General features: G+C 38.7%; 1 protein-coding gene across 1 annotated transcript in view; it reads right to left on the reverse strand.

The window, feature by feature from the left end:
- Positions 1-1115: 1115 nt before the first annotated feature.
- Positions 1116-26341, reverse strand: part of ANXA3 (annexin A3) — a 54494-nt gene continuing 29268 nt past the window's right edge. The window contains exons 6-13 of the mRNA XM_019720189.2: positions 25618-25708; positions 19833-19912; positions 16267-16323; positions 15824-15917; positions 14349-14444; positions 10470-10528; positions 7783-7905; positions 1116-1502 (exon numbers count right to left, since the gene is read on the reverse strand). Of these exons, the coding sequence (XP_019575748.1) occupies positions 1443-1502; positions 7783-7905; positions 10470-10528; positions 14349-14444; positions 15824-15917; positions 16267-16323; positions 19833-19912; positions 25618-25708 (660 nt within the window). The 3' untranslated portion in view covers positions 1116-1442. The remainder of the gene's footprint in view (positions 1503-7782; positions 7906-10469; positions 10529-14348; positions 14445-15823; positions 15918-16266; positions 16324-19832; positions 19913-25617; positions 25709-26341) is intronic.

Genomic DNA, 26341 nt, shown 5'->3' on the forward strand with positions numbered 1-26341 from the left:
GGAGTTTGTAACCTTCAGTAGGCTACATTCTCGATCCCATCTGCACACTGCTTCTCTTTTACACAATGCTATTTCCCTGAATGCATATGGTAATACTGCGCTGTGTTTATCTGCTTACATGTCTTTCCCTCAGATTTTAAGTTTTGGTAAAAGGAAATGAGTCTTAGTCCCCTTGGTGTATCCAGTACTTACTTAGCACAGGGCTTGGTACATGGCAGGTGAACTGCAGTCTTTGGAGAATGGCTGCAATGCTGTCATCATATTGATGTTTCTTGGTAACAATAATGACAACCCTGTAACTGAACATTCACCTTGTCTAGGCACAGGGCTAAGTGTTCACAGGCATTTATCTTAATCTTTAAGAAACTCTATGAGAAAGACAGGTGCTGTAATTACCACCATTTTATAGATGAGAAAACTTTGGTTTAGTAGGGCTTAGTAGTTGCCAGGGTCCCAGAACTAGTAAGTGGTAGGGCAGGAAGTCAAAACCACGTGTGTAGGACTCTAAATTCCTGTGCTTTATCCCAGTACGCATTTTGGAAATCCCAGAACAAGGAATAACTTCTCTGTCTTTCTAAAAGGTCTCAGGAGTGTTTCCCAGTAAAATACATTGATTAAACGCTCTGGATTTTATTTTTTTTTACCTCATATATTTCATATTACTCAAGATATTTCATGTTAGGTACCTTTCAAATATAACATAAGGGACTTTTTTAAATGCCTAGTTCTGCAAACTTATTTTAGAGGAAAAGGAAACCTTAGAGGCTTGATTCTAAATACCCATTTGTAGGAAAGTAGTATTTAGCATGGAATAACCACAATTAATGCTTGCCATGCAAACAGGAAGTGGTTAGATTAATAGCACAGCAGACATTTTCTGAGGGCTAAAATAGCATATCACACATTGCCACTCTGACAGCTTGATCACATCTAGAAAGGATAGGCAGGGTTACATACATCTTCATTTTTATTCCTTTCTTAAAGATGAGTGTGATTAATAAGGTAATAGATAAATTGAAGAAGCAACAGCTTTTGTAACAAAAGTGTGTTGTAAAATATCATTAGTTGTTGGCACTAGGTACCAAAAATTGTTGGTAGATGCTAAAAACAGACAATTTAAGCAAGGCAACAACTTTTATTACTCGGCTTTTGCATTTAATGTTTTAGAACTGTACAAAGATTCTGACTTCTAAGCAGAAATATCATTTGGAGAGCATTAGCAGGTCCTTCATACCATTTTAAATAAACTACTACATTATGATGAGATGCTCTAAAACAATCACTTTGTAGTTGTTGTTATGGAACAATAAAAATTTCAGTTAGGAAAACAGGTTGCTGCTTACACTTGCTTGTACTTTTAAATCCGGTGAGAAAGAAGTAAGCAGCGCTGTTGGAAAAGTCCATCATGGGAGCAGGCAACCTTTGGAGATGAAGTTCTTGACTCAGTCATCTCCTCCACAGATCTTTAAGAGTGTGACTTCATAGTCTCCAGAAGTATCCGACTGCAAAGAACAGGACCGATGGAGAGAAGGACAGATACAGCATAAATAATGAGGGTGCCATAAATGAATCAAATCCCACAGCACTAGGGGATTCACTGGGGTGTGTACCATTTAGTAAAATGCACCTGTAGTTCCATCATTCATTCATACCTGGGTGTAATTATTTTCCAGCCTAGCATCTTCTTTACAATATATAATGTTTAAATTCCTCCAGATTTATTGCAGTTAAATTTAAATTTGGGTTTAATAAAATAAGATTGCATCAATTACATAATATTACATAATACTGTTTCTAACAATATTCTAACATAATTACATAATATTAATTTTCTAACAAAATTCTAAAAAATTAGTTAAAAAATTATATATATATATTGTATATATAAAAAATTATAAGAAATTATATATATATATGTAAAACATTTACCAAACACTTGCTCTTCAAAGATTAATGACTTTAACCCTTAGAAGAACTCTAAGCAGTAGGTACCATAAGTATTTCCATTTAACAGATAAATAAAATAAAACAAGTTAGGAAACTTGTTCCAAATCATAGAGAAAATAAGCAACAGAGGCAGGATCCTAACCCAGATAGCCTGGCCCCTTAACACCATCTATACTGCCTGACTTAAGAAAGTAAAATGAACCCACATCCCCAAAGAGTATGTTTCTTAGTTCCTTTCCCCTAGGCTAGCCAAAAAAGACGTAGATTCAGAAAAGATACCATGTGAAACTGAGGCTTAAAGTATAAAAATGCCACGTTTGCTACGCAAAAAAGGTAAAACCTTTGCATAGCATTGGAGATAAAATTTGGCTTTTAACCGAGATTGCCTAAAAAACTTCACATTATTATTCTATTCAAGGCAACTCAAACAGTGAGCACTTTTTATCACTTAAGTTTCACATTGGGGTAAATATTAAGTAAGCAGTAATGCAAAGGAAGCAATGAAGAAGGGTCATTTAGAAAACAGGTTAAGCATTACTTTCATAATAAGACACAAAAGGCATTAACATATACTCTTCGGTTTTATATAGATTTTTAGCTCTTCCCCTACTGGTTTTCTTAAGTGTTGCCCTACCATATGTAATAATGTCTTAAACAGCTGACAAGTCAACTGCTCTTGCTTTGTATCAACACAGCTCCCTCTACCCATCTCTGATCAAAGTTGTAAAAATCATTAGGGGTTCTATCACTTAGTTGAGAAAATACATACAGGTAGCTTACTGCAGAGCTATATTTAAAATTCTGATCCACTGTAGGCATTAAACAAACATTCATCCTTTTCTCCTATATCTAGGCCCTTATGCCTTCTGGTAAAATAGATATTGTTTTTACATGGCATTTTAGAAATTTTATCACAAAAAAGTTCATGTATTTTCAAAACCTTTGAACATAATTTGTGGCTTTCTAATTAGGCCACATTAATAGTTCTTAAGAAATTAACTAAATGTTTCTGACGGCCTGTTTTTAACAGTGGTACCAGTGGTTCTCTCATCTATCAACTGTGATCTCATCTTCTATCCTTTGCATTTAATCCGTCTTGCCAATTATTTCTTTGTGGTGGTTTTTAAATTATTCTTTTTTTCCATTCTGACCACAACAAACCTACTCTAGGCTCTCATCCCTTGTCACTAGTTTCCTTGACTCTAGATTCGTCAATCTGTATTCTCCAAGGTATTAGTTCTTATTGTTTTGTAAATCTAGTCCAATGACCACCACATCCATCAACCACAGAGCCCTTACTTTCCCTGTAAGTAGTCCTGGCTTTTCTCCTTCCTCTTTGATATCTCCTTTTTTTGTCTTCTTTGCAAGCTTATTTATCCTCTGCTATCCAGCCATTAATTGTTAGTAAGCTTAAATCTCAGTTCTCTTCTCTCAATCTATACTTTCTCCATAGAGAATATGTATCCATGTCCAAGGATTTAATAACATAGTTGACTCTGAAAATATCTCACCACTAGCTACTAACTTGATGTTTCCACTTATGTGCTTCAAAGACATTGTGAACTTAACACATGCAAAACCAAACTCATGAACTTTCCATTCCCCCAAAAGAAAACAGAGAAAACAAAACCCCCTAAAACCTGACGCTCTTGCAGGGAATGGCGTGACTATCTGTTTCCCATGTTAAACCTGGGAGTCGTCCTTGGCACCTCCCTTTCTTGCTCCTCACACAGTGTCTTAATTGTAACTCCTAAGTATCTTTTGAGTCTTTGCTCCTCCATCTGCATTACTACTTTGTACTACCCACTCATAGCTACTCTAATACGGCTAGTATAACTCATCACCCACACATCTCTTCTATCTTATGTCTAATTCATTCTCCATAGCCACAGGGATCTTTCCACAATGGACTTCTAATCATGACACTAAGTGCTTACAACTAAAATTCTTCAGTGGCTTCCCATTGCTCTTAAGCTATAGAAAAATCCTTAAACTGTCAAAAGGTCTTGTGGGATCTGGTGCCTTCAGCCTCATTTTTCATTATTTTCCTCCACCAGAGGGCTTTACACTTGCAACTCCTTTTGTTAGAATGCTCTCCTGACTCCCGATCCCCACAACCTTTGCCTTGATGTTGTCTACTCATTTTTAATTTGAATCATAACTTCCTCATAGAAGCCTTTCCTATAGGTCAAATCCACCTATCACATGGTTTTATAGCACAATATCTATTTCCTTTAAATTTAACATAGTTGTAATTTTACATTTATTTGTAATTCTGAAAGGATAGGAAACTTTTTTATTTGCTTATAATTGTAACCCTGAGCTTGATACATAATTCTCATTTAATCAATATTTTTAATTGAATGAATGAAATACGAATTCCATGATCTCAGAGCTCTTTCAACTGAATTCATCTTGCTATCTGGATTTTATTTTTCAATATTCCCCAAGGCAAACCTTCTAATCAACCAAGTGCCTTATTACTCTTTCCCCTCCTACTTATCACCATACGTGTACTTCTAGAGCATTCACCTGTGAGACCCCGTTGAGCATCATGGCACCTGGTCCATCAGAGGCACTCAACACATGCTTATTAACCTGAAAGGCAGGCTCAAATCTGTTTCCCTAAGAAACATTCCCTATCTAATCCCAAACTTCTTTTACTCTCAATTTCTATATTTCTATCCTGTGTACCCTACAACCTAGTATTTAATTGTATGCTGTTTCATATTATTACCTTATAATTATTTCATTTATGCCCACCTCAAGTCTCCCCATAGATTATGAGTTAATTGAGGGTAGCTACTACGTTTTTCCCTTAAAGAGATTGAAATTGTGCTATTTGTTAAATAAGTACTTAATTTGTTGATCAAGGAAATCTACCAAAAAAATGTAATGCATACAAAATTTCTATTAACATCTTATTAATTAATGAGATACATATTTATTTTTCATTTACCTTCTTTCCTTCTCTTCCCCACCAGTCATCACCTGAGACAGGTGTTCGTGAACAGAGAAATGTTTAAAACAGAAGGAAGAGGAAGAGAACCAAGGGCCCAGATGATATTGCAGGGGTTCAGAACCAGTCACCCCAACATGTGCCTCTGTGGTATGTGGATTGTTTTAAGCTGAAGGTAATTGAGACCCTACAGAATCAAGAGAAACTTCTGCTGCTCCCCCCTTAACTACCTAGAAGAATTTGAATTAGGGGCCTTGCCCATAGTAAGAAATTATCAGAAATAACCTTTTTTGATCCATCTGTAGGGCAGGGCTAACTACAACTTACTGAACTTCTGCTCTTCTTATAATCCTGCAGTGACCAACCCTCTGAAGGCCTCTTACCTCAGAATGTCCCATATACCTCATTTTAACTTTCTGTCCTTGAGCCGCTCACGTATGTGGGGTTTCCAGGTGTACATATGTAATTAAATTTGGTTATTTTCTTTTGTTAATCTGCCTCATGTAGATTTAATTATTAGACAAACTAAAAGAAACTTGAAGGGGGGGAGGAAAGATTCTTCCTTCCCCACAATACACAAAATGGAACTCTAGCTTCTGAATTGGAGAAATGGAACCATCTAAAAGGGTCCTATTCATCAATAGTGAAAATGTAATGACATCACTTAATAATGTACATTAGATGGTAGAAATGAAGAAAGCTTATATAATTTTACATTACAAAATGAACTCTTCAGCAATGGATTTTTCTTTCCTATCAAGATACCCAGAGTTAAATGTTTCCTAATACAATAAGCCTCAATTACCCAGACCATTGGGGAAGGGAGAGCTACTGGTTAATTTAATTTTCTGGTTTGCTAAGGGTGAACTGAAAGCCCTCTTTATGTTCAATCTTGTTACTGACAATCTTTATAAAATGTATGAGTCTACTTTTCTGCCTTGGTAAGAAAATATGGCTAACGTTATTGAATCTTCCTCTGTTGATTGAAACTATTGTAATGTGTCAGGATCGATTCAAATTGCATTGAGTGTGAGCAGCTGATGAAATCTGTGCTACGTCCCAGGCAGAGTCTGAGAGTTGCCTTTTTGAGTAAGTTCCTGATTTCAACTTAGGCATGCATCTCTTTCTGCAAAGGTTTAGTATAAAAACAAAAGCACGGGTTGAAAAAAAAAAAAGATTTTGGTAAATGAATCTAGTTAACTGATTGAAGCTCATTCATTCATTCAAAGACCATTGGTGAGGCCTGTGGCAGGAAAGTTCTCGAGATGGCTGCAAAAAGGCCCAGGCCAATACGTGTACCTAGTTAAAGATGGTTATCTGGGTAGGGCCAGCTGAAACAATTAGACCAAGGACTCCAGCTGTTTACAGTGACACAGGAACACAGGAATGCAGACTAAACCGAGGTATTCCCCCCCCTCCCCCCGTGGCCATGGCTGGATGTCACCTCCCACATAGCATGGGACTCCAGCATCATAGGGGCTTGAGAGCGGTTGATGCTCAGGAGCAGGATGCATGAGTGCATGAATCATCCCCAAGTTGGGGCCTAGATTTCTAGACAGCTTGGACTCCACACACAATTTTTGCAGGTCTTACTTCCTTGTTAATTGTAATAATTTGTAATTTATTTGGGGTTTCTATGCATATAATATCAACTGAGACCTGAGAATAATGAAAATTGGTTTCATTCTTTAAAGCAGAAAGGAAGTCGTGTAACACATTTTAGGAAGATTCTCATCCAGAATGACAGACTGTAAGAGATCAATTTTTTTATTTAACTCAAGAAACTATTAAATATTGATAAATTCAATTTGATGCAAAATTGCTTGGAAAAACACCTTCAGACATGTCAAAAGAAAAATAACAAACTGGGAAAAATATTTACAATTCACAGACAAATGGTAAATCTAACTTACATGAAAAGAGGTATTAAAAATTGACCCCCCCAAAAAAAATTAAAACCCCAATCCTAAATAGAATAATAGGCAAAGAACATAAAAAAAAAATCACAGAAAAAGAAATGCAAATGGCATTTAAAACATGAAAATATGTTCCAGCCTCACACATATTAAGAAAAATGCATATTAACACTACACTGAAATACAATTTCTCACCTATCATATTGTAAAAACTCATAAGCTTGAAAACACCCTCTTTGCCAAAATTATGGACAAACAAGAATTCATACATTCTTCATGCAAATAGAGGTCAGTTGGTAGTATTTACCAAATTACAAATGTATTTACATCTATCTCAACAATCCAATCTACTTCTGAAAATTTATCCTACAGGTACACTTGTACCTTACAAAACTGTGCATACAAATTGCCACATTGTTTGTAATAGCAAGAAACTAGAAACATCTGTTGATGTGGTGGGTACAAATACACAAATAACAAAATGATATGTAGCTATTAAAAAGAATAAGAAAGCTTCCAGTATACTGAAATGAAAAAAACTCTAAGTTTCAGAATGATGCTATCATTTGTGTAAAATAAAGAGGAAATTTAAAACATGTATTTTTCTTTTCTTCTGTTGTCATAAAGAAACACTGAAATAGATAAAAACACTGCAATATAGAAAACAGGTAAACAACTTGCATATGCCATTCACAAGAGAAAAAATATTAGTGGCCACTAAACAACAACAACAAAAAAGTTGAGTATCTATTATGTGTCTGAGAGTCTAGAGCCGAAAAATAGTCTCTTACTTTTAAGGGACATTTTACTATTACTATTTTAAACTCAGAAAACACATTTACACATTGACAAGGAGAGAGAAATCTAAGACACACATCTCCATGTTCTAAGGATTTTAAGGGAAAGAGGGTGGGTAGAGAAAGGCAAAATATGTTTTGCTGTTTTTAAGAGGAGACTTACTTTAATTGCTGAATGTAGGGAATAGCCACACCGCTTCTTAAACTCCGCTCGAATGTCCAGAAGGTCAATTTCTGATCTGGAAACCATTATTCGATTCAGAGTAAACTCATCAGTTCCAGCACCCTGTTAAGAAATGTAGGGTCCACAGTATAAATGTCATCAGTCACTAAACAACATATAGATCTATATTTATAAGCAATAGATAATGATGCACAAAATAATCAACCATAGTGACTCTTCTTCACTCATTTATCATCAAACTTCATCATTCATTTATCCAAGACATATTTACTGAGCACTTACTCTGCCTGTACCATGAAAATGGAGATACCCCTGTTAAGTTTCCAATTTTGTAAAAGATATAGGCAAGAAAACAGGTGATTGCAATATAATCTGACATATAGAAAATACTGGGTACTATGGGAGCATATATTAGGGGAGTCTAGAATAGATTAAGGATTAGGAAAGGTCTGTCTGAGAAAGTGGTATTTAAGCTAAGGCCTAAATAGTCAGCCAGGAAAAGAAGGGGTGGGATTCATAGAGAGAGGCAAAAAATGTTCCAGTAGAGAAAACAGCATATATGAAGGTTTAGGGCAAGAAAGAACGCCTCATTCATGGAGACACAAGTAATGGGGAAGAATAGCAAGAGCTACGTCTGGAAAGGCCAGACCTTGTAAATCATGAAATTAAATTCCGACATTATCCCAAGAGTGAAGAACTATCGCAACCTTTAAACATGAGAATATTGAGGTCAGATCAGATTTGTAGTTTCAGAAGATCCCTTTGACAGCAGTACAAGGAATGGATTGCAGGGCAGGAGTGGAATGAAGATAATGGAATAAGACTAGAAGGTTTGGGACTCATCCCCAGGTGACTGCAGTAAAAAAAAAAAAAGATGATGATGGCCCGACGTAGAAAAATGGCAGTACGGATGAAGAACATGGGTAGATTTAAAAAAAGCTTATAAAGGTAAATGAAAAAACTTGATGTATATCATCTGAGGAGAATGAAGGAGAGGGAGAAATGTAAAATTTCTGAGCAGGTGGGTGGATATGGACACTCTTCATTCCTTCAACAAATGCTTATGGAGCATCTACTATATGCCAGACATTGTTCCATGTACTGTGCATATGATAGCAAACAACACTGATAATACTTCTATTATCTCTTCACGGAGTTTACATTCCAGTGGATGGAGATGGTCAGTAAAGAAAATTAATAAATTGTTTAAGTAAGCAGTAAGAAGAACTACAACATGGAGTATAACTGAAAGGGAGTCAACTGACCTGTGTAGTCAGGGAAGACCTCCCTCAGGAGGTGACATTTGAGCAGAGACCTGATAGATAAGAAGTAGCCAGCCATGGGTGATCTGGAGAAGGTACATTTCAGGCAGAAGGACAACAGATGCAAAGACTTTGCGGTGGGAAGAGACTTGGCATAGCCTAGGAACAGAAAGGCTGAGGCGGCTGAGGCACAGAGAACAAGGATGGGGAGGAATGACACAACTTTAGACAGCTGGGCAAGTCCAGTTTCTGTTGGGGCTGAAAAAGAAAATGAATACTTTTCCTCCCACCTTCTAAGTTCTTCTAGCTGGGCCAACAATCAAATTAACAGAGACAGATCAATAGGAGAAAATCCAATTTTCAATACATGTGCATGGGGAATTCACACAAGCCTGATAATTCCAAAGACAGTGAAGTAACATTAGGTATGTATGACATTTTGGACAAAGGAGAAGGGGGTGGGAGGGACAGGGTATTAGAGTTCAGAAGTGAGAACAAGCGATTTACAGGTAGCTGAGGAAGAACAGAACACACCTGGCAGGAAAATTCTTGCTAGGCAAATCAGAAACAATGGGACACAGCGGGGTATCCAGTTAATAGGCCCCTGCCTGAAGCTCCCTATTTACCACACTTCATTCAAATTAAGTTAAGGCAACATCCAAAGATCTCCTTCCTGAAGCTGGTTTTTCTGTCTGAATCTCTTGGGCAGGAAAGCGAGGGTCCAAGTTTCTTTCTGAATCTTTTGTTTCTTAATAACCAGCTTGAAATCAATATCCCCAAAGGTAAAACTTTTGGTCCCCTTCAGGCTATCCGCTGAGATGACTGAACATAGGACAGGGTGGGAGGTGAGGTAAGGGAAATAATGTGTTCACTTTGGATACAACTTGGATGGTGCAGGTAGACTTGCACAGGGAACGGCCAGTAAAGAAACTGAAGCGAGCATCTGTTATGTGCCAGGCCCAATGACAGGGTCTGAAGATATAAAAGAGAAAGAAATAGTCCTGTACTCATGGAGCTCACCATCTAGCAGCGACAACAGACAAGAAAACATGGTTGTTTCCGTAGCATGAAAGGCTGATGACCCCAGGCTTGGTTTATTTTAAGTAAGGCAGCTTGCGAGGCCACTGGACCTAATCGGCCAAGTTTGAGATTTGACATTCTAAAACAAGTTTTACTGCCTACGCTTACTGTGAACTCTGGGAAATAATTTAGTCAACAGTTCACTGTACCTATCTCTATAATGATTAAAAAACTCATTATCAACCCATAAGACAAATTAGCAGACAAATTAGCTGCAAAAGAAAACTCATCAAAATGGAAGTGTGAAATTCCATCAATATCAAGTACTATTTTTACATTATCCTTGAGAGAAGCTAAGAACGTGTATGAAATTTCCAGACCAACCTTCAAAGCTCGATGCAGTCTTTCAGCTAAAAAGGCAGGCATGTTCCTTGAACAATGAACTGTATGAAAAGTAAAGCAATGTTCAGTTTCATTTAATAGTATTTGAGTTAATATACAGCAATACGGTTTTAAAAAGGATTCTTTGGGTAACCATACCACTCTACACCCTCCCCATTACTGGCTTTTGTTTACAATCAAAGAATGAATGCTTAACCTGAATTTCAAAGCCTTATAACATTGTATTTGCATGGAACTTTAGCACAGTAATTATCTTGAGCCTTGGAAAAATAAAATTACCTGCCAAAGAAACTCCCACCTCAGCTGACTCATCTCAGACACACCAACACCTACGCTTACACTGATAACTCCGTAGGGTGTACCATTGCTCCATTTCTAACAACTTGGACCACTGATGAATAACTTGGGTCTAAAGACTACAGAGATGTTGTTCCAAAGAATTCATTTGGTAAGAAGGAGCACTGGAGTTCAACTTAAAACCAGTTTTTCAAACGGAAAGATTGGCTAGATTTAGAATGTATAGGCTGCTTAGAGTAATTATATTAGAACCAGCGCCTGTAATCTAAATTCAATCACCAGAAAAAAATCCTGCATTCTTTCAATTCTTTACTTTTGAAATGACAAGTAAAACAGAAAAGCAAAACAAGAAAAAGGATATTGGTCAAAACATAAGCAAATTAATTATCCTTTAAATAAACTGCAAATTGTCAGAAATAGAAAAGTCTGTAGAGAGTAAACCTATTTATTGCAACACATTTACTTTTATAATCTGAAATGTGAGCTGCAGGTAGGAATCTGACCAAAAGTGAATAAATTTCATAATAAATTTTGGAGATCAGAACAAGAATGAATAGCTTTCTCACAGTGCCTTATAGACTCTCTTAAGAAAAGTGAAAAAGGCCTTTAGTTTGAGTAACTGATTTAAGGGAAACAGAGGGGAAATGTATTAGCAACTCAAACCTGGAATCTGGGTCAAATATAAAAATAGTGCCAGATGTCTGAGAAGAAACCAACCAGTTGAATTGGTGCTACCTATTTTTTCTCATATTAAGCAAGCCTTAATACCTTGATCAAAAGTATTGCCTACTTTTATTAAGCTTTTCAATCATCTCCCTCCCCCTAAACTAAATCTTCATAGAATCCTTTCTTTTTGTAACTGTGTAGCTTGTCCTCTGCTTTATGTTCTTAACCACCAGGTTTGTTCTTTATGTCCTAAAGTTTTGGGAGGTGGTAGAATATGTAGTGATAGGAAGCTTGCTTTAGCACCGAGCATCAGAAATAGGGAAACTCAGGGAAATCTCTGAAACTCGGGGAGTCCACTGAAACTAATTATGAGGACCAAGTGTTCACAGATGCCTATTTCTTACACCCTATGTTGTCTTGATCAAACTTTAGTCAGTCCTGTCTCTTCCCCGCAGGTCCCTGAACTCTGGTTTCCTGCCCCGCCCCCCTCCAGCCTGAATTAGCACTGAAACACAAGAGAATCAGCTGACAGAACTAGACACATTTCCTGTCAAACCCCAACAATTGTGTCCCCTTGCTTACCCAACTTCCCCTTAAAAGAAAAGCCTTTTCTGTTTGAGAGTCTCACACATTTCTGAGATGAAAGCGTCCTGCCTATTGTAAGTAAGTCTTTTTGAATACAGCCTCTCCCTATCTAAGTCTAGATTTGACAACTAGAAATGCTCCTCTTATGCATTTCTAAGGTGACACAGCTCAGGTGGGTTTTCATATCAAAAACTATGTGTTGACATACTGTATCAGACTCCTTGTATATGAAACATTTAGAATAGGTGGATCTATTAACACAGAAAGTAGATTGGTGGTTACCAGGGGCTGGGGGAAACCACCAGTGGGTACAGGGTTTCTTCCGGGGCGGATGAAAATATCTTAAATTTAGATTGTGGTGATGGCTGCACAACTCTGTAAATATACTAAAAAGTACTGAATTGTATACTTTGAATGGATGAATTTTATGGTATGTGAGTTATATCTCAGTAAAGACTAAAAAATACTGTGATGTATTCCAGTGGTAAACTGAAATAGAAAATGAAAGTATGACATATCTTGCACTTTAAATTTGTTGAATTATAAGGTCTTTATTTGCTTGTTATAATAATACACATGGTAGCCCAAATTTAGTGTATCATGCAATATATATTTCCAAGAATGCTTCTTGGCTCAATGAGTGATAGTTTGTACATCTCAGAAACTTTTTCAAATATTTCAGCAGGCAAAATAAAAAGCAGCAAAATTGATGTAAAGATTAACATAAAATGGAAAAAAAATAACTGGCTATATCATTGCCACTGGAATATTCTCAGAACTACTTATGGAGACTGACCTCTATTTCATTTTTTTAATTGAAAAAGAAGCTTTTTTTCTTTCTTTATTGGCCAGTCTTTTAGTAATTTAATCAGAGTAAACAGTATTTTTTTTGAGCAGCTCTTGGATAAAGAGCCCTATTCTTGGCATTGAAGAGAGAATCAGAAGTTAAATGAAATAACACATGTGAAGGAAGCCCTGAGACGAGGGACTGGAACTTAGTCAGTGCTTGCTCCCTGTTATGTTTTCTGTAATTTACTTTAAAACATGTCAGCACAGACTGTGTGATATATGTGTGTATTAGTCCATGTCTACACTGCAGCACATCAAGTGGTTGGTTAACATCACAGATCGTGGAGACTGATTGCCTGGGTTAGAGTCTCAGCTCTGCCACATATTCCCTGGGGAATCTCTCTGCACCTCAAGGTTACCATCTCTACCAAGGAGATCATAATAGTCCCTAATCCATGGGGTTGTTATGAGGCTTCAATGTGTTGATATTTGTAAAGAATTTGGCACAGTGCTGAGCACATGGCAAGTGCCAGATGAGTGTTTATTTAAAAATACAGTATGAAGAACCCTAATTCGGAGTTTACCTCCAGAGGTGGTAATTAACACTTGAAGATGAGTCAGAGGCTCACTCCAGAGGCGGTTACCCTTAGACATCGGCTATCTTTATCTCACCACAGGAGCTGTGAACTACCATGATGGATGTTAGAAATGATTTTTCATTGATGAAGTTCCACGGTGTGTGAAGTACAGGTACTCCTTCCGACCTTGGAATTAATGAGGAGGACGCCTGTAGGGAGCCCAGCAGCCACCCTAAATTAGAGTGGCTTAAGATTCCTAACAATCCTGTGTGTGGACGAGCACTTCGCAGATTTTGTTGCTCAACTCTGACCACAAAGGTCACTGATCCTTGATTAGTGTCTCATTCCTCTGAATGTACCTTTCTTGCAAAGTGTTCTTCAGGTGCCTAAAAGGACAGACTGCTGAGAATCTCACTGAAAAGACAGATCAGCTTATATAACTAACGGTGTTTTTGTCTGCTTGTTAATCCACGTGTCTCTCTAGGAAAGGATTCAGTCAGTGACTTCCTTTCTTTTGACACACTCCCCGCTAGCACAGCCAAAGGGGAGGAGACCTATAGTTCTGACCTGAGCTCAACTTTTGGAGGCCACTGACAACTTCCAAAATAGCCCAAAATGGTGAATTACCAAATTGGCGTGGGTCTCAGCTTTCAACAAGGCTCAACAAAAATGCCAGTACAAATGTAATATTCTCATCTCTCAAGTAGTTTACAATCCAAACGTGGTGACAAGTCAAATACAAAATTAAGAGCAAAGTAACACAAGAGAAGATAACTTTTTCATGCATCCATTTAAAAACATTCGTTGAGCATATGGTGTGGACAGTGGATTGCGCTGGGGGCTGTGGGGATGGCTCAGCCAGGATTCTTACGTGAAGGGAGCCAACCTCGCCACTGATTTCAGACAAGTGCAAAGTAACTCAGTTTATAAGCACGCAAGGGCTTACCTATGGCCAGCAGTAAGTCTTCAAAATGCCCAGATAATTCTCCTTTTATGCTGTCCTCAATGTCCTTCTGGCTAATATTTCTGTATTCATCAAATGCTAAAAAACAGTACCACAAAAACATTTAAAGCATCCCTGTTGACCACACGTGAATATATTCCAGTTTTGGGTTTGACATACAGCAAATCAAGGTGGGAGGTGGCAAGCTCAAAAACTCCTTTACATCATCAAAATTTGAACACAGAAGTTCTTTTGTTTCTTCATTTCTTTTTTAAAAAATCATCAATGATTTTCCTCTCTCTCTTTTCTTCCCTCCCTCTTCCCAGGCTGTTAGTACTTAAAATAGGCTGAAAAGTTAAATAATAAATAATTTATCTAGTAAGGTGGGCTAATTTTAAATTATAGCAGCACCTAGCAAGCAACAGTGTGGTTGTTAATCAAATATGTTTTATCTGCTAAAGAAATCTTAACTATGAAGGTTTCTTTGTGCTGAGTAAATCATTCCCTAAGGGAGCATGACCTATTTCACACTTACCCAAAGGCATTTGAATTTCTTGACAGGTTTTTGCCCCAAAGCAAAACCTGTACATACGTCACCAACCATGTAGGTGTACTTTGTAAGCCAATTAAATTTTTTCCAAGTAAATTTTGAAAAATGAAATTTGGGAGAGAGATCTAGGAGTGTTTCAAATAAAGACATTAATAAAGCAACTACAATAAACGATTTCCAGTATTTTATAAATGACATCTTAATGCCAAAATTAAAGAAGGGCAAACTCAGAATTAAAAAGGGCATGGTAATATCCTGATGTTTTCTCATTTTTCCATGAACTCGGCATAAGCTGAGTCATGCACTGTGGTTGTTCTCCAGACTTGCACCTGGAAAGCCACAGTCACATGTTCAGAGTAAATGGAGTTGTGGGCTTCTGGGTGCTGTGGCTTCCAGAATGCTTAGGGAGATGCATGAGTGAAGGGGTGGGTGCTTAGCGGTTCCACGTAATAGCTGCTTTGATAAAGAGAGCTGTTTCCCCTCCCCTCTGCACATCAGAAAGAGCTGAATGCTCATCCATGTTAATTCATTAACAGCGGTATCACAATGCCTGGGTTTTTCTGGAAAGTGGCTAACTCGGGAAGAGTTGGGGTGAAAGTAACACAGTCAGGCTCCTCTATCCCATAGGAACACGCCTGTCTGCTCTCACCCTAGAGGGCTGCTCCCTTCCTTCTTCCTGCCATCCGACCTCCATGTGTGCCCTGTCACTCACTAGGTAATCACCTCAGCCTCCAGGGAAAACAACAGTAGTGTCCGTTCTGCCTTGACTTAGAACACAGCTTCCCCATGTTGTTTCCTGAATTGTCGATACATAAAAATGGAGCAACCCTTGCAATTTTTAACTTCATTTTCCAGAACTTTGTATGTTAACCTCAAAAACACTTGCAAAACAACACAAACCCAAAAGGATTGTAATGAGAGGCCTTACTTAGTTTTAGCTGAGGAAAGCTCCTTAAACACAGGATCTCGGTGAATTTATCTTCATCGGTGCCCCATCTGTTCTCACCGGCATTATAGAGAATCTATGGGACAAAGGAGGAAGATTTAAATGTTATTATGAGCACAATTCTTTTTTGCTTGTTAAGGAGATGGAATGAGAAGAGTGGGAGGTTGACTTTATTTTAGAGGTCAATGAGATAAGTATTCAAGTCTCTCACTTCTCGCAGACTGGAAATCTGAGTCAGGGTGGCAGGAGTTACGGGAATAATAGCCACCACTGGGGAAGGCAGAGAGCTGGGGTTGGGTGATCGCAGCCGTCAGGCTTCTCCTTCCCACAGGACGGGAGACAACAGCCCCAGCTGGTGCCACAGAAACGAGAAGGCAGCCAGTGGTGGAAGTTAAATGAGACGTTTTCTTTGCTCTATTACTGACCTGGGCATCCTTTTTGGCTAGATGCTCATCGACTTTCAGGCTTTCATCTCTTCTGCCCTAAACAGGGAAGATGAAAACATCTTCAGGAAGATGAAAACAACAACAGGAAGACAGAATAGTATAACACTTGGTATTCCAACCCCAATCTTAGAAGTTCTTCTCCCGTGGAGGTCATGTAGCAAAGAGGAATCAGGCACCGGGGTTCTCGTTCTGACTCTGCCACTGCCTAGCCAGGAAATTTGTAGCAAATCGTATAATTTTCTAAGCCTCAGTTTCCCTCTTCTGAAAACTCAAAGATCTTATGGGAATGAAAACACAAGGCACAGACTGGGAGAAAATATTGACGAACACAAATCTGATACAGGACTTGTATCCAACATATATAAAGAACTCTTTAACATTCACCAATAAGACAGCAAACAACCCAGTTGAAAAAAGGGCAAAAGATCTGAACAGAGATCAGATATACAGATGGCAAGAAAGTACATGAAAAGATGTTCATTATCATGTCATCAGGAAATTAAAAATTAAAACAATAAAACAGCAAGCACTACACACTAATTAGAATGGCTAAGATCCAAAACACCTTCAACATCCTATTGCTGGCATGAATTTGGAACAAGAGGAACTCTCATTCTTTGCTGGTGGGAAATCAAAATGGTACAGTTACTCTGGAAGACAGTTTGGTAGTTTCTTAATAAAACTATACCTTACCATACAATTGAGCTGCTTGGTATTTACCCAAAGGAGTTGAAAACTTATGTTGACACAAAAACTTGCACATGAATATTTACAGGAGTTTTTGTTCCTAACTGCCAAAACTTGGAAGCAACTAAGATGCCCTTCAACAGGCGAAACATACAGGAGTATGCTTATGTGATGGAATAGTATTCAGCGATAAAAAGGAAATGAGCTGTCAAGCCATGAAAAGACACAGTGCATTGCTGAGCAAAGAAGCCAGTTTAAAAAGGCTGCATACTGTATAATTCCAAATATCTGACAGTCTAGAAAAGGCAATTACAGAGAGAATAAAAAGATCAGTGGTTGCCAGGGATTCGGAAGAAGGGATGAATAATTAGAGCACAAAGGATTTGTGGGGCAGTAAAACTACTCTGTATGATACTGTAATGGTGGACACACGACATTACACATTTGTCAAAACACACAGAATGTATAACAAAGAGCGCACCCTGATGGACATTATGGATTTTAGTTAATGATAATGTATCAGTATTCATTCATCAACTGTAACAAACGTACCGCTCTAATGTAAGATGTCAATAATAAGGGAAACCATGAGGGGTGTGAGGAGGGGCATATGGAAGCTCTCTGTACTTTCTACTCAATTTTTCTGAAAATCTAAAACTGCTCTAAAAAATAAAATCTGGTGGGGAAAAAAAAGAACAACCTCAAAGTTTCCCACCAACTCTCCTATTGAAGGCTCTGTCGCTAAGTCTGAGTGTGGGCTCGTGTGCGAACAACTTCAGTCCATTATAGCAGCTGGGAGATGGACAGAGAAAAGAAGATGGCCTGAATGGTTTTGAAAATTATAGGGGAAGAAAACATTTGGCTATAATATTTAAAAAACACATTTGTTTTTACTCTCAAATATTAGATCCTTGTATGCCTGTCTGATTTTTGCATGATTTCATTTGTTTCTTTTCAGTGCTGCTGATACTCTACTGTTAGTTTGCCATCTTGTTCTCTCACCACACATTCTTTCCAATAATATAAATGATGATTATCAATAATAGTTAAGCTGCCACCACCATGTACTGATCACTTTCTATGTGTACTTCATATTATCTATCTATCATCTATCATCGATCTAGCTATCATCTATCTATCTATCTATCTATCTATCTATCTATCTATCTATCTATCTATCTAATCTAGCTATCTATCATCTATCTTTACAGGACCCTAAGAGGTTAGTACTATCATTCTTTTAATTTTACAGATCTGAAAACAAAGGTCTTAAGGCTTAAAGTAATTGGCCAGGCACTTAAAGGTAGTAGGCAACACGGGACCGTAAGATTCCAGGTAGGTTTGATTCTCGAAGCCCGCTCTGAAGCCGCACTCTCCACTGTCTCCTGTGGGCACATACCTACATGCATGAGCACACACAAACGGATGTGTGCAGTTTTGAATACAAACCTCTGGGAGTGTACGTTTGCACCAATGCCTCATAAATTGGGTTTGTAGGTTCAACCTTCAAACATTTAAAACAAATGAAACCATAATTGGGATAAATTGTTTTCTAGTGGCATAGCGTTCCCACTTTGACAAGTGCTGTTTCAGCCCTCAGGCTGAGACCATTGTTGAGATTTTTCTCTCACACATTAAGGGCTGTAAATCAACTGAAAGAAGCAGCTGAAAGAGGTTGGTGAAATGGGACTGAAATTACTTCCTCTTTTACACACACCTGTGATTATATCTATCCTTGACCTTGCCACCTTTATTATAAAGTCATGAGCTTCCTAAAAAATGACAGCAAGGTGTGGCCGCATTTGGTCACAGGGTGATAATGGTTTAGCAACTGTCCCAAAGGTGCGAGGGGAGCAAGTCAATTTTTAAAAAAAATCCTGGGACTGATATACCCATCTCTGAAGATAATTTTTCTGTAACTTGCTTCCTACTTAATTAAAATGCTAACAAAAGAAATACATATTCTTTGGATTCTAGAAGAAAAAAACATTTTCTTACAAATGGAGACACTTATAATGGAAATAAACCATTACTTTATGTCAGGTGATATACCAGAACATTCCTAATGTATTGTGAAACATGATCAAAACACTTTTTTTTTTTTTTTTAGGAAATATTGAAAGGAAGACTGTTTTGTTTTGTTTTTGCGGGGGGTAGGGGAACAAGACTTTATTGGGGAACAGTGTGTACTTCCAGGACTTTTTTCCAAGTCAAGTTGTTGTCCTTTCAATCTTAGTTGTGGAGGCTACCGTTCAGCTTCAAGTTGTTGTCCTTTCAGTCTTTGTTGTGGAGGGCACAGCTCAGCTCCAGGTCCAGTTGCCGTTGCTAGTTGCAGGGGGCACAGCCCACCAAGGGAGTCAAACCACAACCTTGTGGTTGAGAGGACACGCTCCAACCAACTGAGCCATCTGGGAGCTCAGCGGCAGCTCAGCTCAAGGTGCCGTGTTCAATCTTAGTTGCAGAGGGCAGAGCCCACAATCCCTTGCCGGACTTGAGGAATTGAACTGGCAACCTTGTGGTTGAGAGCCCACTGGCCAATGTGGGAATCGAACCGGTAGCCTTCGGAGTTAGGAGCACGGAGAGCTCTAACCTCCTGAGCCACCAGGCCGGCCCATGATCAAAACACTTTTAATCCATATACTAACCAAAAAAAGGTTTTTCAGTTACATCATTATGTTATAGTTTTATGATGGTGGCTAAATATTATACTGCTTGGTGGTAATGTAAATGTAAAATGAGTAAATCATTTCATAAAGAAAACTGCAAACTCACTGACTCAGTTCTTTTTAAACTCCCTAATAATTATTGTTGAGCATGCAGCTTCTTGAGATATTAAAAAATAAAAAATAAAACCTTACATCTGCCAAAGTCAACAGAGCTTTCCGGAAGTCACCAGATGTGTCAGAACTGATGTCATCTCCAAGACTCTTCTTATATACTGAAACCAAATAAGAATGAAAATAAGCCTTGACAAACTGAAAATTATTATAAAACAGAGAAAATCTTAAAAGTCAACATTGGAAAGGAATGAGTAACTGATAAAAAAACAAAAAAACCTTGCCTTTTTTTTTTTAACTTCATGGTGCTCTTCTGAGACGGATACATTCTTCTTGTAACTATTACTGTAGTGTGTGCTATGGTAGATGCACAAGAACAGAAAGAATTGCCGTTCTGGACCAAATCACAGTCCATTTCATCCGATAATGGCACTAAGGAACGTATGAGGTGTGATCACAAAATACAGTGGATGTTAAAAAAAAAACATTACAGTAAAAGACACATTGCCATTTATCCCCCTCAAAATACTCCCTCTTGCTTCAAACACACTTATCCCATCATTGTTGCCACTTTCTGAAGTAGTTCTGGAAGTCCTCTTTCATGAGTGTCTTTAGTTGTGCTGTGGTGGCTGCCTCAATGTCCTGAATCTATTCAAAACATTTACCTTTTATGGTCATTTTGACTTTGGGGAAGAGCCAGAAGTCACATGGTGCCCGATCCAGTGAATAAGATGGATGAGGACACACCGTAATGTTTTTATTTGACAGAAATTGCTGTACCAGAAGTTATGTGTGACATAGAGCCTTCCTCTCGTGATTGAAAAATACAGTGACTGCTGCTGCTGAGTGGCATCCAACAGAAAGGCAGGGATCTTTAATACTAAGGTGCATCAAACCTTAGTAACAGTGTGTGATAACTTTCAACTTGTTCCATGCAGTCAATCGGGTGTGAGCTATAGTTGAGAGAAGGTGTGTTTTAAAGTGAGCCATAAATCATCCTCCATCATGACAACGCTCCGTGTCACACATTGCTTCTGGTATATGGCAGTTTCTGTCAAATAAAAACATTACCATGTGTCTTCATCCACCGTATTCACTGGATATGGCACCGTGCGATTTCCAACTCTTAAAAATGATTCAACGTCAAAACGATTCAGGACGTCAAGGCAGCCACGACAGAGCAACTAAAGACACTCATGAAAGAGAACTTCCAGAACTGCTTCAGAAAGTGGCAAGAACAATGGGATGTATTCGAAGTGAGGGGGAGTATTTTGAGAGGGATTAATGGCAATGGGTCTTTTACTGTAATAAAAATTTTTAAATTAAACATGCACTGTATTGTTTGATCACACCTCGTATATATAGTGGGAAAGCTAGAGTGGGCAAGCTGCTGGTATGGCTTCCAATTTCTATTATCTCCCTCTTTCATAGTCCTAGAACCCTGATATTGATCAAGACATATGCACAGTGTGAAGACTACATTCTCAGCTTTCCTCTTAGCTAGGTACAGCTCCATGACTAAGTTCCTGGCAATGAAGTGTAGGCAGACAAATGTGGCACTGCTGAGGAATCTCCTTAAGGGATGGTTCATACTCGTCTTAGCCCCTTCCACCATCCTACTGCCTGGTATACTGACTGGAAACTGGAGCCCAGGCAGCCATCGTGGAATATGAAGACAAGGACCCCATGTTAGTGATGGTATAAAAGCAAGCAGGAAGGCTCCTGGATTCCTGAAAGCTTTGAGGTGCTATCCTACCGGTCCTAGAATTGTCGATCACTGGACTTCTTCTACATATGAGAGAAATACACTTATATCTTATCTGAGCCACTGTTATTTTGCTGTTTTACTGAACCTAACTCTAATCTTAATGTATACATCTAGATTGTATTATTCGACAGCTTTCAAAAATAAGGAAGTTACCCTAAAACATACTATTTTTCCATAACAAATAACAATTATGTGCTCACATATTTTACTACTGACTAGCTGTAGCCTGTTTTGCACAGTTTGTTATGTACAGTGCCCACTGATTTTAAATGTCTGTTCTGCTCCACCCATGCCTCACCAGTGATGCTCTTTGGGACATTATGTACCCGGATGTAGCTGATAGGTTGCTCCTTGAATTCTGCCTGCATCATTTGGAAAAGCTCTATAAATCAGTCATATGAATGCCTGTCCTTTAAAGTCAATAAAGGACAATTATAGAAAGTGAAATGAGATTATCTAATAGCAAAAACTGTGTTGAGATGGAAACTTTTCCAGCATGATTTTACTAAGTCTCTTTATGAAATCTATAACTTTCCAGAGCAATTCAAATAAGCAAAGCCTACTATAAATATAAATTATTTAAGTAATGATATCACTAGGTAGGCATCATTTGACCTAACAGTCATGATATTGTTACGTCTATCCTTCACTCTAATTAGGAAAAAAAATTAATTTAAAAATATCAAGCTGAAGAATAAAGCTTTCATTTGTTAGAATTTGAGGAAGTATTTTATAATTTTAGAATCTTCTAGATGAGACTTTATAGTGATCTCATACAGCCTCTCCATGCTTCCCTTTACCCCAAATATTTTGCAGGAAATAGAATATGAAATAGAATAAAACTATGAAAATGACTTCAATGCAATTTGACAACTACTTTAAGCATTTTGATGCACAATACAGTATAGAAAACCAAATATGATGTTTTAATAGTACAGGAGCTTGAAGCAGACCTAGAGTTCTTAATCCCTGATTCAGTGCTCTCTCATACACCACTAACTTTAGAATACTGGAAAGAGATCCGAATTTAGCTCTCTATTTATTTAGACTCTACTGTGTCATTGTACTGCATGAGCCATGTAAAATGCCTGGTCCTTTTATGAGGGCCAAGTTGATAGTCTTCTTTGATGGATTTCTTATGCATGGGTCACCGTTTCACATTATATGATACCATCCTCTTGCTACAGATGATGCAACAGGGATGGGATCTGACCCGGTGAGAGAACACTGGCCAAAATAATACTCTCTACTAGAGAGTGCCTTCCTGAGCCCATTCAATCTTCTCCTTAGGGAATGAGCTATACAGAAAAGGAGAAACAAAGAAGTGAAAAGATCCCAAGAAAGAAGGCACAAAACATTAGCCAACAATAACCAGAAAGAAACCATGGGAAAATATAAGCCTGGAGTACACAGACACCATGTGGTGAGGGAAAAGAAGTTACTTGGCAGTGTCAAAAACAGCAGAAGCAGAGGGAGGAGTGTGAGTTACTGTGATGAAAACATCAGCACAGGGAGCATTGGACGTCTGATGCTGAGGGAGCGACAAGATACCTGAGTCACTAGACTAATGCTGTATTGTTAATCTCTGTACAGCCTGGCTGTACAAGATTGAGACCATTTCCTTTCTTGACTTCTTCTGTATCATTAATCCCTACTAACCAAGGTACCCTAGATGCAATTCCATTCCTGAGAGCCTTAGAGAGCTTAACTCACACAGCTAGCAGGGCACCTGGTAACTATGAACTACTGTCACTTGTCGTATTTACAAAACAATAATCCTAAATGCTAGAAATTTCAGTTGGCTTTTAAGACCCCAGTCTCGATCCTGAGGCTATTCATTCAATAAATATTTGAATTTGCCTCCATTGTTCTGGGCAATGGAGCTACAGCAGTAAACAAAATGGACAAAAATCCTGCCTTCATAAGCGCTTACATCCTAGTGTTGTTTGTACAGAGGTGCTGGACTCCAGGGAGCCATCCTGGGGTAGGTCATGGAGCTGTAACTTTTCTAAGCAACACCAGGAAGTAACAAGGAACCTTGGTACAGAGCCCCAAGCTCTGATGAATTTTTATATGTAAATCTTGTTGAATTGAGGGAACCAAATATTTTAAACACCTACAATGTACCCATTTGCCTGATATTTAAGCAATTATCTCATCTACTCCAAATTCACCTGTCTATACCCTGCTTTGTGCAGCTGGGATTGGAACTCTGCAAATTACATTTCTCTTATATACCCCACCATGCCCACCCCCATCTCCCTATTAGGTTCTACCAAAAGGTGGGGATAGAGGGAGACTACAAGGCAGGAGGGGGACAGAAGAACATGCTGTTTGCTTGCTATTCAGGTCAGTGTCAACCCAGTGAAGGGCTTTCCTGTGACAGCAGCAGCGGTCTCTAGGCACCTAGAACAAGCCACTTTGCACTCCCATGGGGGTACCAGCTGCACCCAGATGGAACCCTCTTGCAGAGATCTGAACTCTAGTTCCTTAAGCTTCTCCTCTGAGTGCCTGAGACACTAACACCTGCAAGATGGTGCCTCCCTGTGAGTTTCCAGTTCCTGAAAACCCCAGCCTCTTTCCTTCGTTGTCCCAGCTCTAGGGCTTATAGCTCTGTGCTACACCTCTGTTTCCTTATTGCTTTTTCAGTCCTCCAAAAGGTGTTTAAGTACTTCGCTACATTAAATTCTATTTTTTAAAAATACTAGTGCTCGTTCTGTTTTTCTGACTAAACAATGATTAGCACATCAACAACGAAACAGAAGGTATTCACCGTCTAAAGAGTATTTCTCAAAGTAACTTCGCTAACACCCATCTGGGGGCCAGTATGTCCCTTCTTTGGACCTCTCCCACTGCAGAAGTTCCCTGATACACAGAAACCATGGCTGTCTTGAGGTACTTGGAGAGGGTTATAGGGGCTGCTGTATAACACAGAATTGGGCTGCCATTTGTCCCTGATTCTTTGGAGGTCACCTCTAAATCCTTGGAATTTCAAAATAATAAGAATGTCTTTGTTATCCGTGGCAGGTTCCATGAACCATACCTGAGTTTTTGCTGACAAGATGACTCAGGATCTGAGTGATCAGGGGCTAGTCATACCAGAAAGACCAACCATGTGATTAGACAGGCCAGGCTGTGAACCACATGATATCAGCCTGACTGCCAGGCGTTGGAGGAAGACTGAAGATGAGTTCCATCATGTGGCCAGTGACTCAATCAATCATGCGTATGTAATGAAACCCCAATAAAAGCTCAAGATACCAAAGATCAAGTGAGCTTCCCTGGTTGGCAATTACACATCAATGTGCTGGGAGGGTCATGCATCCTGAGGACGTGGAAGCACCGCATGTGGGACCCTTCCAGACCTCTCCCTACGCATCTCTTCATTTGACTGGCCCTGATTTATGTTCTTTATAGTAAAACCAGAACTCTGAGTACAGCACTTTCTTGAGTTCTGTGAGTCATTCTGGTGAGCTACTGAGCCTGAGGGAGTAGTGAGAATCCCTGAATTTGTAGCCATTTGGTCAGAAGTGCATGTGGCCTGGGAACACTTAAGCTTGTGGCTGGTGTCTGAAGTGAGGGTATCCTTGCGGGGCCTGTGCTCCAACTTGTGAAGTCATGCGAACCCCGGGTAGTCAGTGTCAGAAATGCATTTTTACACTTCTAATTTTTACACTTCTGACAGACTATGAGGACTTCAGCTAATTATACTGAATCCACATCCTCACCATATTCTTTAAATGGTTCATCTAACTTCCCACACACAAAATCATGATGCTGACCTAAGTGGTTTTTAACATATAACATTAATATACAATGATTTGAGTCTTACATTGGTGAAAGTAGTTGACTCAATTTAGCAGTGATTGCCAAGAGCAAGGCGTGAATGCCATTGTTATGGAGCAGTTTCTAGCTCGAGCATATTCAAATTTTCTATGAAAATCCACAGACTTTAGCCCATTTTAGAATGTGTCCTCTTTTTCATGTCGTGCCTTCTCAAAATGCCTTGTGGAGAAGAGATTGGTGGGTTTCCGGGAAAAGTAACATTGGCTCGTATATGCGTGGACAGTGGTAAAAGCAAGCAGAAAATAAGACTACCTGTGTAGTAGGCCTGGGAGATTGCCTTCATCTGTTTGCTTGTTCTGGTTGTTAAGATTTCAATCAATGCATCTTCATTTGTTCCAGTGCCCTAAAAAGGAAAAGGGAATCTATTTTTAGAAGATTTGAAAAGCTTAATTTCATGCATTTCACTCTTAATAGCTTGTTTTATACAGATGAAAAGAACAGTTTTGAGTAAACCAACATAAGGTTCTATGCCGAGGCCCACATGGCCAGGAGGGCTCAGCCTGAGGGTGAAGGGTGACGAGATTAAGAAAAGACAGAGAGACAGGAAAGCTGGGATCAGAAGGTCCACCATCCACGGATGGCGGAGCAGTGGCATAGTCTTTATTTCACACACAGTTTTTATACAGTCTTAGAATAGTTATCTATACAAATAAGTATTAGCAGAACACGCAGGTATTATTAGAACATTTCGTTTTGTGCATTGGCCAGTTTGTACGTCTGTGCCTGCATTAGTGTTATCTTGTACTTTCCGGGAGGATTGCTGAGGCGAGGCTTCCCATGGGAATGACCTTGCAGCTGTAAGGCCCTTGTCAGCTCACAGCAAGCTCCCCACAGTCCTATACTGCTCTAAAGCAGTTTTCTAATTCCCATATTTTAGTATTAAAATAACATGAATCATCTGGAGTTAACGGACATCAAAACTTTCAAAAAAAATTTCATATTCTAGTGTAAAAATCAATTGAATAATTCTAGGAAT

Source organism: Rhinolophus sinicus, linkage group LG02 (genome assembly GCF_036562045.2).
Source record: "Rhinolophus sinicus isolate RSC01 linkage group LG02, ASM3656204v1, whole genome shotgun sequence".
Lineage (NCBI taxonomy): Eukaryota > Metazoa > Chordata > Mammalia > Chiroptera > Rhinolophidae > Rhinolophus > Rhinolophus sinicus.